The sequence below is a fragment of the Acromyrmex echinatior genome, chromosome 6, assembly GCF_024713525.1.
Source record: "Acromyrmex echinatior isolate Ae372 chromosome 6, ASM2471352v2, whole genome shotgun sequence".
NCBI classification, from domain to species: domain Eukaryota; kingdom Metazoa; phylum Arthropoda; class Insecta; order Hymenoptera; family Formicidae; genus Acromyrmex; species Acromyrmex echinatior.
In genome coordinates, this window is record NC_141857.1 from 3,130,027 (window position 1) to 3,144,975 (window position 14,949).

Consider the following 14,949-nt stretch of genomic DNA (forward strand, 5'->3'; position numbering starts at 1 on the left):
CCCTGCGTTTCCAGCGGAAAACGGCTTTCGGGGAGCCGGTCGCGGCGCGGCGGCACTGTGGCACAGCGGCTGCCGACGACGTAGCGTCACGATCGTATATACACATCGATGGCTACAGCAGAAGCAGCAGCAGCAAGCAAGCAAGCAACCAACCAACCAGCCAGCCAGCCAGCCACCAGCGACGGATATCGGGCGCCGGCCGGCCGGCCGGCCGGCTTCAACAGCTGTGTGTGCCCCGCGCTCTCTCGCTCACTCTCTCTCTTTCTCTCTCTCGCGGCTCGATACGTACGCACCTCGCGCGAGCCCGACAATGCCGATACACCGCCGCCCCAATGATGCCACGGCGGCAGCTACGTTACGCTCTCGCAAATCGCAAACAGGTTGAGGCGATAAGCGGCTCGGGCACGACACTCTTTCGAGAGAGCCAATAAAGATCGTTCGTCTCTCCTGCTCGTACTCGGCTCCCCTGTCTCTCTCTCTCTCTCTGTCTTTCTTTCTCGCCCGCTCGATCTCACTCCGCTCTATTACGAAGCTGTACCGTACGTATAACCTCGTCGTGTCAAACGCGGGCACAGGGTATATACGTGCATATATACACGCTCACGCATACATAGATTCACCTTGGTGTTCGGCACACTACACCATCACCACGCACACCGTACTACTACCACGAATGAGCGGATCGTTCCTTTTTTTCTTTTCTCGAAAAAAAAAAAGATATATATGAGAAAGGACTTACCCGCACAGGTCAGTTTCCGGCTGATCAGTCGACTCGACGATTTCCTCGAGCAAAATCCGATCGATTTCACTACCAAACACTGACATATCTTGTCAGTCCGCGGCACCGAGAGTCCCCGCCGAGCGAATTTCACGTTTCCGACGGCCGTCGTCGCGGCTGGCGAAAAGACAACGGATATCCCGCTGGATCTCTCTCTTTCTCTCGCTCTCGCTCGCTCTTTCCTCCTCGAATTCTTCTGATTATCGCTCGACACTCGATTTCCTCGCGCACTTCTTTCCTCGCTTTCTTTCTCGCCCCGCTGTCGATTCGCTCGCCTCCTTCACTCTCGTCGCCCGACACCGCGCACTCTTCTCCGGGGGCGGAAGAGGGGGACAAACAATGCGCGTTTTAACAAACGCGTCTCCGCCTCGCGGAATGCACCGATCCACGTCGATATAACGCCGATTATTCGCCACTTCCGGCTCACGCCGTGTCTCGCGACGACCCCGTTTTCCTTCACCTCCAAGCAGACGCCGGCGACACGCACGGAAGATTCGTCCACGAGACAGCCACACGCTCCGCGCGGCGCGCACACACAACGCCCGAACGCGTTTGTAATGGCGATCTTTGGCGGGAAACAGCTGAGGGCCCCCACGGTGCCCCGTGGATCACTCCGCCGCCCGGCGTCAGGAGCGTAGCTATGCGGTTGGAGCTGAAGCGATGGTGGCCGATTCTTTCTCCCACCGAAGGGCGTCACACGTCACTTTTTCCTTCACTCGCGAAATGCACTTTTCCTCTTGCGGTATCTCGCCGGACGGCTTCAATCTGTCCATTTGAATAATATACAGCACATTGGAATCGTACGGTCTTAAAAAAAGCTTCTGAAACGCACCACTGGTCGATGACTCGCACGAATTTCTTTCTTTTTTTTTTTTCGTCAAATATTACACGACTCGTAGCCGGGAACACTTAGGTCAAGTTGCACTCGCGTCAAGTTGACATTCGTCCTAATCGATGTTTCGTGTGTTTCAGTCCCTTCCACTAGTTCCACTTGCCGTGTCCCCGCACGAGGATTTACGATACCGCTCCGATTAAGACGCGAGGACGTGCAATGACGTTTCGCGAATCACTCGGAATTCGCGTATGCCGGTAGGATCATCGCGCGCGAATTGATTCTCGTCCGCGCACGCGACAAGTCGGATACGTTACGACGTAATCAACCGGCCGATGGATATCGGCGCGCGCGCGCGGTAAACGTTCGCGAAGAATCTCACCTCGAGAGGTAGACGACACACTCTAAAGTCGCGGCTCGCCGCACAATCGGAGAGGCGGTTCGCGCTCGACACCGAGGGGGAAACCGCGCACTTTGCTCTGCCCTGAGCGGCGACTCGCTTCAGACCAATCCCCCGTCAGCTCATCCTCACGATCCGGCTCGCAAAATCCGGCTATACCCCGGACACCGGATCGGTTCGGTTCGGTACCGTCTCGGTTCGCTCGTAAATCTACAATTTCGCACACGTAAGGTGACCGACGGTTAGCCCGGTCGCGGGAAATCTACGACGCCACGGCGCGCGGGACTATTTGCGCGTCGCGTAGGTTTACGCTAGAGGAATGACGCGCCGCGCGGGAAACATCTGCCAGCTGGCCAAAGCCCCGCCCATAGAATACGCGAGTCTACTCGTACCCCCACCATCATCGCCGCCAGCGCCGCCGTCGTCCCACTCTCTTCTCTCAACAGTCTCAACCGCTTGGCGCGCGGTCGCGAGCGTAAGCGCCGTACACGTAGCCGACCATCTGTACACGAGCTATAGACTACGGTCGGCGGGCTGCTCACACACAGCGAATGTTCCCACACCGCTGCGACGCAACGCGCCGCATCCCACCCCGCCAAACTCCATCTCGCCCCGTTTCACCGCGCCGCTCCTCTCCGCTCCTCTCGTCGCGTCGACCGACGCTCGCCCAACGCGTCTCGCCGCGCCACATTTACGAGGCGCCGGACGCGACGCTGAAAGTAGACGACCATCAGTCGTCGTAACGCGTCATCTTGCACGATCTGTGCTCTGCGCATTCCAACATGTCCGACCAACGCAGCATTGTTGCTCCAATTACACGAACATGATCGCCTTATTTTTGCTGCACACTTTTTACGGAATGCTGCTATTTTATTGAAGGAACTGTAGAGTTTGGAAGATGCAACAAATCGATGAAACGGACGATTCTCTGATGCGTTTACAATTAATGATTACTACCCAGCACGACATCCTGCGGACAAATTTTAATTAATAATGTTCCACTGATAACGCGCGAAATTTATCGTCTAGGCGATATTAAATGTCTGCGTTACCGGCAAATGGTATTTAGAGAAGTGATACTAGTCGATATAGTAAATTTGATTTAACTAAATTCGAAATTCACAGATTTTACGATAATCAAATATGTATATACCGCGAATTTGTGGCAATGTAGTTCTAATTTAATATACATATTTTAGAAAGTATCGGCGGCTTTTACGCGACATATTTAATATTCCTTATTTTCTCAAATAAAGAAATTAGTGAAAATAGTGAACAATTAAATTTATAGAGTTCTTAATTCAATTTACAAACTGTTACGTATCTTTTATCGTATGGTATATCATTAAGGCCATAAAATATAAATGATTTTTTTATTAAAAATTCATTAATTGCAACTTATTGAATTAGGTATATGAATTTAATATCAAATTTATTTAAGAGAAACCTACGATACTGAGTCCAATAAAAAATTTCCCGCAATAATTGTAATCTTTCCTGGCAAATATCAATTTTATTTTCTTAACCCTCTATAGCCTACATATTTTTCACTCACGAAAACGTGGAATGTCACATTCTCTCTGTAAGTCTAATGCCACAATAAGAAAGACGAGTACAAATAGAAAAACTGATATGTAACGTGACAATATACGGCATAGAGGGGTAAGATGTAATAACTACTACATATTTTTACAGTATATTTTCATTTTTTCTAAGCGCGTCAATAATGATAACGATAAAAAAAAATTCTGTATTATTAAGAGAAAGAGGTGCTTCTCGTAAAGTACCCTATTACAATCATCCAAACTTGCGATCATCTAAAATTAATGGCGAACATTCGAAATCGACATATAACGCATGATTTAAGTATTGAGATAATTATCGCAGATCCAAAATCAACTATAGTTTAAGCACATGATACGAGCTTTAAAACATAGTCGGCATTGCTCTTTTGTACTTACGGTTGTATAATTCTTACTCGACTAAAAACATAAATTTATATTCTATACGATAATCTCAGACAATCGTAGAGAAAGTATCGGGTATCGAGTAATTTTCTTTCACTAAACCAAATTCTTAAGTGCTATGTTTTACATAAAAATGAAAGAATATTAACGAGCGAGTAAGACTTTTTTTCGTGCTCTTGTTAATATAAAAAAAGCATAGAATTTGATAAATTAAGGTTAAAGCTACTTTAATCCCTTTAATGCCCTTACATATAATTCTTCGATGGCGTAAGTTTAATAAATTGAGTAATATATCGCAATGTATCGCGACATATAAATGTTATACGTTATTGTTTGATTCAGAAGCTCGCAAAAGTTAACGGAGAATTTTATCAGAAACAAAGGTCAGAATCTCAGATTTAATGAGGATTCAAACTAAAAACAGTTTAAAATATATGCATTTCGTTTTCTGTTATTAAAAATCTGTGATGATTTACGATGAGAATAGAAAATACAATGTCGATGATTGCCATTCATACGCAAAATATTCTTATGAAATAATCTTCTTTGAAAAACATTAGTCAAAAGATTTAATTTCTACAAATTCCAAATTGTCAAATAAATAATAGCGAGCACATTATTGCGTAGTACTAAAATAGTATTTAAGAGCGGTATCCTTTAATTTCATTCTGACTGCTTTGATTCGTCTTAGAAGTGACTAAGCGATATATGGATATAATGTATATAATACGCATGCATCAACCACTTTATAATTTACACATAAACAATACATAATCTTTAATTGTGATGCGCAACGTCATGTGTCATAATCTCGAGAGAGACGGCTAAACTAACATATCACGCGCTACACATATAATATGTACAAGACTTACATATCTCGATTTCCTTCCCCTTCAGTTATATACAATTTTATTCTTATATATGGTATATATATATATATATATATATATATATATATAATATATATATATATATATATATATATATATATATATATATGTATATATTACGATGTATGTGCAAAGTAAATTGATAGATTTATTAAAATAGACAGAAGTACATTCCTCTGTAAAAAATTGCATCATATTCCTTAACATTGATCGGTATTGGATTGATAAAAAGAAAAGATGTTTGTACTTTGTGGTTGCTTTCTCTTTTCAATATATCTGTATTAAATTACTCTGTCGAAGCATAACTGTAAAATGCGCAGCGCCTAAATTGTTATTTTCATTTAATATCTGAATGAACTCATTTTTATATAATGTTTGTATGTGGTTTGTATGTGATTGATGCATCCGTATTTGTAATGCAGAGCGGCATGGATTTACAAATAATGTTGTTGTGGTTGAAAAAAAAACTTCATACAAAAACATATTGCAAAAAATATGTCATGCATTTATGCAGTATGTATAAGTGCAATATATGTACATCGAGTTTTCCTTACATGTGTTCAGGTATAAATATATAAATATATATATATATATATTAGGTGTTGGAATTAATTCGTAGCGTTTTACAAGTGATGGGAAGTACTTTCATTAATGTATTTTTTAATGCTCATGTGAAATAAATAACATTCTTTCATTAAAAAACGCTACGAATTAATTCCAACACCTAATATATATATATATATATATGTATGTATGTATGTATGTGTGTGTGTGTGTGTGTGTGTGTGTGTGTGTGTGTAAATGCATATTTATATATATTTATAAAATGTGAGCTATCATTGTGAAAAATTTTAATTTCAATTTTTTTTCTATAATAGAATGGGCATCATAAAATTAGATGCTGTTTATTTTAAACAAAGCAATCTCCATTCTAGAATGCAGTTTTTATGTAGGATTTATAATTGTTATTGTATTCTTGTATACATATATGTATATTTAATTTAAAGATCTAGTTTATTAGAAGTAAAATTAAGTAATGTCTTATTCATTTTCATCATATAATGTTTTCCTCGATATCATAATTTTTGCTTGAAATATTTATCTGTATAATAGATAGTTTGCAGTTAATTAATTTCTCATAAATGAATCGTGCATATGGAATGAGTCAGAATCGAATTCAGAAGACTTACTATGAATCGACTTACTACTTCTTACTTATTACTTCTATAAAAAAATCATGTGTCTTGTTTTAAAAAATAATTATAATAAATAATGTTGATGAAAAATATATTTATTTATTAATCAAAATATTAATAGTAATTACAAACTTTAAACCAAGATGTAATAAGAAATCTGTGGCTGAAAATTGATAAGAAATACATATTGCAGTAAAGATTTTTTATAACAATCAATTGACTTTGATAAAACGCGTATTCTCTCCGATTTTTTGCTACCTACGATAGCAGCAGCCGGAAATGATTGAACTTTTTGAATTAATTAATCAAATTTAATAATACATAATTTACATAATAATAAAACTTTTCTATTGCCAACTCTACTTAATGTGATAAATTAATGCAAAATAGAAAAAATTATTTTCATTAATAAATTATTTTCATTAATGTTTTATAATTATTTATACAATTAATGAAATACAGATAAAATTAAAGTCAAATATGACATATGTGATTAATAAGTTACATTATAATATTTAAAGACATTAATTTTCAATAATCACTTTTCTCTTTATTATATTTATTAAAAATATTTAGTTTCCTTTATATATATATATATATATATGTCTATATATCCTTTATATATATATATATATATATATATACATATATATGTCTATACATATTTGAAAAATTTAATATTAGATATTTAAAAAATAAAGTGTTTAAATAATAAGATTAATATTGATTAACAAACATTTTATTTTTATTTTATGCTCAAATATTACGGAATAATTATTAATAAATAAATTATTTTTAATAAACATTATTTATATTTACCTTTAAACAAAGATGTTAAAAATTAAATTAAGAAGGCAACTGCCTCTAGAATGGTAAAATGTATTTCAATTCATAATAAAATTAATAAAGCATACAGCATCTAAATTTTACGCATTTTAGATTATAAAGAATTTATATATTATATATTAACATTTTCCTTCAATACGTTAGTACGTAATAAATAATACATACACAACCGTATTGAAATAGAGATGATTTTTGTCTTCCAACAAGCGACTCGATATAACAGTAATCATTCTTGTTTAACATTGGCGAACAACAAGAATGTAATCATGTCACACCGTGTCATGTGTCTCTTGTTGAATGGTACTCTTTATTTATCGTTATCTCACATGTCTTACCTGTAAATCCATGTCTAATTTGCATAATGATGGAACTTATTTATAGTGCTAACTACATACTAATTTTGTTATAATATTTTCTTCAATCCTAGTTTCAACCTTTCCTGAGCTGGATTCACTTTGATTTTTAATTGCTGAATTAAATCAAATATTTTTAGAGAAGGTCCAACTTTGAAACCTGTTAGGTCTATTATTTGGTCCTTAGTGAGAGTCAGCAATGTCTTTCCATCTATTTTACGCTTACTGAAATTATCGCAATACGTCGCACAGTCATTAACTCGAAGAAATTGTGCAACATCAAAAACATTCCACTCAGATGGCACTAGATCACCAGATTCCGAACCTTTTTGCACACCATCTGCTAACCTTGGTATATATTTAGTACTTGCTGAAGTAACCTATAAATCAAGTAAAGAATTTAATCTATAGTTCTGTTTATTTCAGATATTTATGGAAAGAATAATAAATAAATTTACATTTATGTATGACGTAGCGGTTCTTTCTGGTTTCTTGGGTGGTGGAGAACTATGTACTTCACTTGGTGTATCGTTCAATGCTTGACCTTGTCCAGTAGTGGGACTGGGTAAAGTTTGGTCGGGTCCAGCTGGCTCTTGTGCTGTTTCTGGTTCTCTACTTCTTTGTTCCGGTAAACTTTCTAGATCACGTTCTCTTTCAATTTTCGTTCCTTGAGCAGGTTCTAATTCTCGCCCACGTTCACGAGACATACTAATACGTTCGCTCTGACGAGGTAGTATATTTTTGGAGCAAGTCATCTTGCAACTTTTCTTCAATTTTCTCTTAGCTTTACGTTTAAGGCCTCTTGGTGATTTCACTGCAAAAACATGTGTATAAATACAAGAACATAAAAAAACAAAAATCGCTTATCTATATTTACTTTGATCCATAGACATAATAATAGACCGAGCATGTCCTCTACTTTGGCGTGAAGTTCAGGTAAAAAAGGACAGAGAGCAGATATTAAATAAGAAAGTAGATATTAAACAAGAGAGTAAGATATTCACACCTTACTTCCCTCCCTCTTCCTCAGAAAGAGAAAGCTACAAATAGCGTCATCCATTGTTCATTCTCTTCTACCTAGTCTTCACGTTTCAAACCTTACACTCGATCTATTCTTATTATGCTTATGCTTTGACTCACGATCAATCAGTTATTCGTGTTGCTTGAAAATCCTTAAAAATGTCTACACTTAAAATGAGATAGACATATATTCGAGTTGAAAACAGAGAAAGAAAGAAGCAAAAATTCTAGATATAAAAAGTGCAAGCGACACGAACATCTATGGATATGTATAAATACGCAAATTGGTATATACCAGTAGGACTAATGTTTTTTACGAGTACACGCGGCCCTTCCAATTTATGATCGACAAGGTCACACCACCCAACAGGATAAATATCTGGACTTTGACAATCTAACCACTGATCATATTCGTCTTCCCAACCATCAAAATGTACTCGCAGTAATCTGTCAATCACCCTAGTAATAGTAGCAACACAAACTAATCTAGGATCCATTAAATCAGCAGCTTCCAGTCTCATTCCTTCAATAAACCCATGTTGAGGAATCTCCTAAAAAAAAAAAAAAAAAAAAAAATAAAAAAAATATATACATAATTTATTTATCGCAATTGCAAATTAAGAATAAGAATTTAGAGAAAATAATTTACAGCGCGAGCGTGGCATAGCAAATAGCGCACTGATCTATCATGCCAAAAGTCCCGGGTTTGATCCTGGTAGGAATTAAAATATTTATGCTCGTGTCTCCTCTCGAAAAAGGCTGGCAACCTTTCGAGAGTATCCTTGCACACAGAAACATCTCTCGAAAAATCTGCCGTTCGGAACCGGCATTAAAAACTGTAGGTCTCATATGCTTGTGATAATTAATTAGCATGCGCATCACAAGCATATGAGGTGTACACAAACATATGACACAGGCCAGAAGCCTAATGTAAGAGGAAGAACTAATTTATAAATATATAGAAAAATTACCCAATTAAATAATTGCATAGGAGCAGGTATAGTATTAGTTTCTGCTAGATATGCATCCCATGTGAATGTGGTAGGATCGTAACCCTTTGGTGGTGTTAAAGGTAGACCATGTTGGGCACAAAAGCCAATTGGAAAAATGCATGGCGAACACGAATGGTAGCAAAACCAATCAGCGCCACTAGCATCTGCATCATAACTGTCAATGCGAATCATAATGTAATCCTTCTCCAAGACTTGCATAACCGTCGCCGCGCATATAGCCGAAAGATTGAGTGGATCAATGGCTTCTATTTTCATTCCTTCCTTAAACTTGTATGCGAGAATGTGATGATTCTTTGGCACATGAAAAAGATCCTCCGTTGCATCGTCTTCGGATAATTTTGATTTAGAAATACGATTCAAATATTCAGGATACGCATCTAGCGACTGTCCCACTTTCTTGGCCCAGCCGACGGGGTGTATGAGGGGCGAGTCTTCATGACACCAAAACCCATTATCCTCAGGAGGCGAATCATAATATCTTACGTGCAAACGTTTACCAACAATTTTTTGTATCGTCGCCACTTTCACTTGTGAGATTCTGTTTTTATCGACCACTTCTAAATGAAGACCACATCGAAACCGAGATTTCATACTATCGTTCACTTTATTATAGAAATTTGTTGGTAATGTTCTCGCGCCAGTTAATCGCCTCATTAAAAAATCCTTCCAATCTTTGTATTTGTTAGCAATTGCTGAAAAAAAAATCATACAATACACTAAATTTTCCTACACGCACTTTTCCAAGATTAATAATCATTCTAATCAATAGATTTTTTAAATCATGCGTTATCGGTCTGTCTTATAAATAATTTCGATTACGTACTGTTAGGTGGAATAAGAGGTTTTCCAATTGTAGCACACCAACCAACTGGATGTATGTCATTAGAACAAAGTGACACCCAAAAATCTTTGTCTGCATTGTGTCCAAAACCTTCATACCTTAACAGAGCTCTGTATCCACATATACGTAATACAGTTGCAACCCAAAACGAATCTGGGAAAGCCTCGCATACTTCATCACAATCGGTATTTTCGACCTCTACTTTCATACCTACTGTGATATTATCCCAAATCTCTGATATAGGAGCCTAAAAGAAAGATTGATAATATAACAAGACTTCTGTAAAAGAAAAAAAAACTATATATCTAAAAGATAAACTAAAAACTTCTTAGAGAAACTAACATGTTTGAAACAAGAGACTGGTGCGGCACAAAATCCAGGTTCAACAAGCTGTGATGTCCAGTCGTAGGAACCTGCCATTTCCGCTGTTCTTTTTCTTCTAACCGGTAAATCTTCTGGCATTACTGGCTCTAATTTAACTTTGTCCTTTTCCGATTCTACGAATTCCTTAACATCTTCCTTAACTTCTTCTTTTACAATAACCTTGAAATTGATTTAAAAATAATTTATTAGGACCTATATTCTAAATATATAAACAAGAAACAATACCTATACCGGTTGGACCTGGATCTCAAGTGCTTTAAATAATCATATGTGAATTTACCACATTTGTAGTCTCTTGAATTGGGCCAAATTGGTTTTTTCAGACTCAGAAACGTAACCGAACTATAGTAGTATTACAAATTAAATTGACAAGCAATTAATTTAATAATTAATTTAATAATTGGATGGTTCAATTGGCATTATTTTAATGTACTAAAAATCTGTAAATAAATTTATTGCAAAAAAGTATCATCTTGAAAAACCAATTCAGCGCACAAAATACTACAAACGTGGTATATAAATTCACGCTTTTCATTTACGAGTAATTATTTAAGCGCTTTAAATAATTACTCACAGTAATTATTTAAAGCACTTAAGGTAGGTTGTTTCTTGTTTATTGTATGTAGTTTGTTGTCATATATTTTCTATCTGTAAATTCAATAACTTACATCCACTGATTTTGTTTCAATAGAAGTTTGGTTTGTGGATATTGGCTGATCCATCGAATGAGATGGACTATATGTGGAGTCAGCAGTAGGTATCATGTATTCTGAAGAACGTGCACATGCTCTACTGCAAAATCTACGCTCCTTTGTATAAAAGGCATGTTTTACTCCAATAGCACCGCATTTTTCACAAACAGCTGTAAAATAAAAATTTAAGACTTTATACAGCAAACATTTTCTATGATAGAAAGATATAAATAGTCAAGTTGCATACACAGTTTAATATGTAATCTTCTATTTCTTTTTTCAATAGTTGTAGTTTTAACAGAAAATTGTAGATTAAACAATATTTTTTTTGTTTAAATACATATTTTGGCTTTTTGTAATGATTACGCTTACCTATGCCATCTTTGCGAATAGGAATAAAATTTAAATCAGTATGAGGCTGATAAGCAATTGGCGTTTTTAAAACAAGTCCTGGATGCTTTATAGGTTTTATTTTTCGATTGCGATTGTCTTGAGTAGTCTGAGTCGCTGCATTGCTCACAATTTGTTCCCGTTCTTCATCACCCATGTAATCTTCTAATGTTAAATAATCATTTATCTCAGGCCTTTCGGACTGTGAATCATAATCCTTGAAAAATAGGAAAATCATAATATTAAGAATACATGCATAAATTAGTTTCTTCTGTAAAAACAAAACTCACTTGTTGTATCTCATGGGTATCAACAGCATCCATTGCTTCATCAGGTTCAGAACACTCGTTTGAGAACTGTTGCGGTATGTAGCGCACCATAGTGGTAGAAGCAATATGATTTCTCAGATCTTCATAGGAATGTGAACCATGTGAGAAAAACGGACTCTCGCTTTGACGGGGATCCAGCATTAGTTCATGAGCAGGTTCCCCTAGCATCATATCTCCCATCCATACCATTCCTAGTTGTTCAGGAAATCCAGGGATGGAAGTATACACTGTATTCATACACATATCCATTCCTATATTCACATTATTCACAAATTGTTACTTTTAGTCGAATTATTAACACAGAAGTTCTTTCGTAAATTCTGTTCATGAAGAAAATTGTGTAGTACATTACATAGAAGAATACTAGAATGTATTAGAAAAAATCTTATTCCAAACTTAAGGGAGACTCCATTTAAGTAATACATGTAGAAACTGAGATACACGAATAACATAAATTATTCAATTAATTATACTAATGACACATGTTTTAGACTTGGACAAATTCTATTATGGATGATAATCTATAATCTCTATATTATGGAATGTAATTTCATTCAATATTCACCTGTAGCGCCGCACATAATTACGAGAGAGCTATCGAGATAATAGAGAGTTTTTGCAATACCATTTATCCAAATATGGTATACACTAAAGTCAGGTTATCTTCTTCTCAACAAGTAATTAAGAAAAAGATAATGTGACTTTAACATTCATGAATCCATATCTGGATCCATGTTATTGTAAAAACTCCCTAATGAACTGCACGATTTTATTGTAATTTTTTGCGCAAATTTGCAGATAATGTTCAGGCTCCAAAAACGACGCTAGAAAATCTGAAGAACATATTTTTATTTAACCCCTTCTATCACATACTTGCGTGTCTCGCGCGTTTAATGGTCTCCGGCGAGCGTTTGATTCGAAATAAACGCGAAGGTTGAGAACATAGCGTCGTCATTGAGAAGAAAACGATCGACCGGTCAGAGGCGAAACGTGCCGAATAGAAAAACAAGTGCGTACCATTAGAAGCTTGCATGTCCATGACAAAGAGTCGTTTGTGGATTTCCTCGACGTTTTCCACTGGTATTACCGCAGTCTAGGCTTGTCGCAGTGCACTAGTCTCATCTCGACAGGCGCAAAACACATCGCCACCGCTTGGATTTCACTTTGCCTAAATCAGAATCAATCGAAATCCATTCTTTTTCGCGACATCCCCGAACAATAGGGCAAAACATTCGGCGGTAGGCCGTCGCTTCGCCCCCCACTCCACTATTTTCGTCTTCTCTTGCCAGGATAGGCAATTGCCGCGCCCGAAAGGAACCAGTGGAAGGTGTAGCCACAGTATATACAGTAGCGCAATTCTCCTGATTTTATGTTGTTCAAAATGAAGTGCGCATGCGCGAAATAAGTAAGTTGCCCAGTAACGCCATTTAAACTTCTATCTCACTTCTTTCTCTTTCCATTCTCTCTTTCAGGGCCATTTAAATGTTCGAATACCTGAAATACGGATCAGAGAAAGAGATAGAAAAGAAAATCATGATTAATTTAGTTTAATTAATTTAATTTAGTTTATTGCGAAGCTTTATGAGAAAGACTATATATGTTAACAGAATAATAGACATAAAATATGATACAATAGACTATAGTAGACATAACATAAAATAAAATACAATACAATAGTTAGTTAGTAGCTGCAAATGGTTAGGCATCAGCAAAATTGCTGTTACAAAGCCCACCAGCAACAAAATCGAAAATAAGACAACAATACAATGAGAGGTGAACCATTAATTGAAATCATACACCACACACTTACATTCACGCACATATACACATACACACACATACCTGCAATCACACCAATTTCATCAATCTCGTTTAAATACTGAGTGATATATATAATTGCTGAATTGCTTTCGTTTTAGCTAGAAATCTGCATACTATGTGGTGCAATTCTAATAATTTATTAAAACGCAAGCGATCTAACAGGAGAACAAGCATCATATATGTTCCAGTCATTAATTAAAATATTTTTACAGTATAATATTTGTATCGTACAACATTTATATAATTTTATATTTTCTTATTTTTGTATTTTTTTTATTTTGCAATGCATTATAATTATAAATCTATTTCTTTTAGTTTCATTACATTTAGATTATATATATTGATGTACAAACGATCTAGAGAGAAAGAGAGCGGAAAAATAAAGAGCAATTGAGAAAGAAATTCAGATGATGCTATTAGAGAACTTACTTATTTCTCGCGTGCGCACTCCATTTTGGGAAACATTAACATCAAAGATGAGATGCACTACTGTATATATTGTGGTGCAACTGTAATAAACTAGAGTTCTATATTTATAAGGGCTTGTGTCCACAATGCTAGAAATCTGTCCAAGATCTCGGATGAAGAAAGAATTGATCAATCGCATTGATTATGTGATCAAATTATTCAAATGTGATTTTTTAAATTCTTTTTCTGTCCGAAATCTCGAACGACAGGGGAATGCTCGACTGTAATTGGTTCTTACATTCCGATTTAAACCCTCAGTGGAAACTAGGCCTATATTAAGTATAAAGGCACATTTACATCTTTGAAAAAAAGAAAGCAGAAAAATAGCAGTGTAAATTTTCATGAGTCGCTCAAACCGGCTGTTTCAGCAATAAAAAAGATCATGTGGTCAAAATTGACGAATGATTTGTTTTTGTTGCTAAAACAGCCGGTTTGAACAGCTCGTGAAAATTTACCTTTAATTCTGATTGGCTGCTACTTTTCTGTCAAAGTGTAAATTCGCCCTAAGAATTATGATTCAAAACGTCCAAATTGGAAATTTTTATCGGACTTTTATCTAATGTCTGTTGTGTTGCTTGAACTCCCGTAAAATTTTTATACAAAATATAGATAATTATAGGTACATTTTGGTGTTAAAGAGAGAGAAAGTGAAATAATGTGTACAAAAAGTGCAAACAACGTAAACAAGGGGTCGATTGTGTATCTCGAAATAAGACGGGGAGCACAGGC

The 14,949-nt window shown here is 36.5% G+C and overlaps 2 protein-coding genes across 6 annotated transcripts in view; both read right to left on the minus strand.

Annotated features, from left to right (window-relative positions):
* crp (transcription factor cropped) overlaps positions 1–1,539 on the minus strand; it is a 163,333-nt gene extending 161,794 nt beyond the window's left edge. The window contains exon 1 of the mRNA XM_011054908.2: positions 740–1,539. Within this exon, the coding sequence (XP_011053210.2) occupies positions 740–825 (86 nt within the window). The 5' untranslated portion in view covers positions 826–1,539. The remainder of the gene's footprint in view (positions 1–739) is intronic.
* A 94-nt stretch (positions 1,540–1,633) lies between these two features.
* Positions 1,634–13,235, minus strand: LOC105145408 (MBT domain-containing protein 1). Of its 5 annotated transcripts, none has more exons than XM_087407514.1 (11): positions 12,949–13,235; positions 12,497–12,764; positions 11,893–12,158; positions 11,585–11,819; positions 11,189–11,382; positions 10,479–10,679; positions 10,119–10,383; positions 9,254–9,987; positions 8,578–8,833; positions 7,721–8,076; positions 1,634–7,642 (listed from the first exon to the last, which is right to left on the minus strand). In XM_087407514.1, exons 2-11 carry the CDS (start codon positions 12,510–12,512, stop codon positions 7,313–7,315), a joined length of 2,853 nt encoding a protein of 950 aa, XP_087263640.1. In that variant the 5' UTR covers positions 12,513–12,764; positions 12,949–13,235; the 3' UTR covers positions 1,634–7,312. The 5 variants fall into 5 exon arrangements, with proteins under 5 accessions (XP_087263640.1, XP_087263638.1, XP_087263639.1 ...); XM_087407512.1 differs by having other exon boundaries at positions 11,893–12,182; XM_087407513.1 differs by having other exon boundaries at positions 11,893–12,251.
* Positions 13,236–14,949: the final 1,714 nt, after the last annotated feature.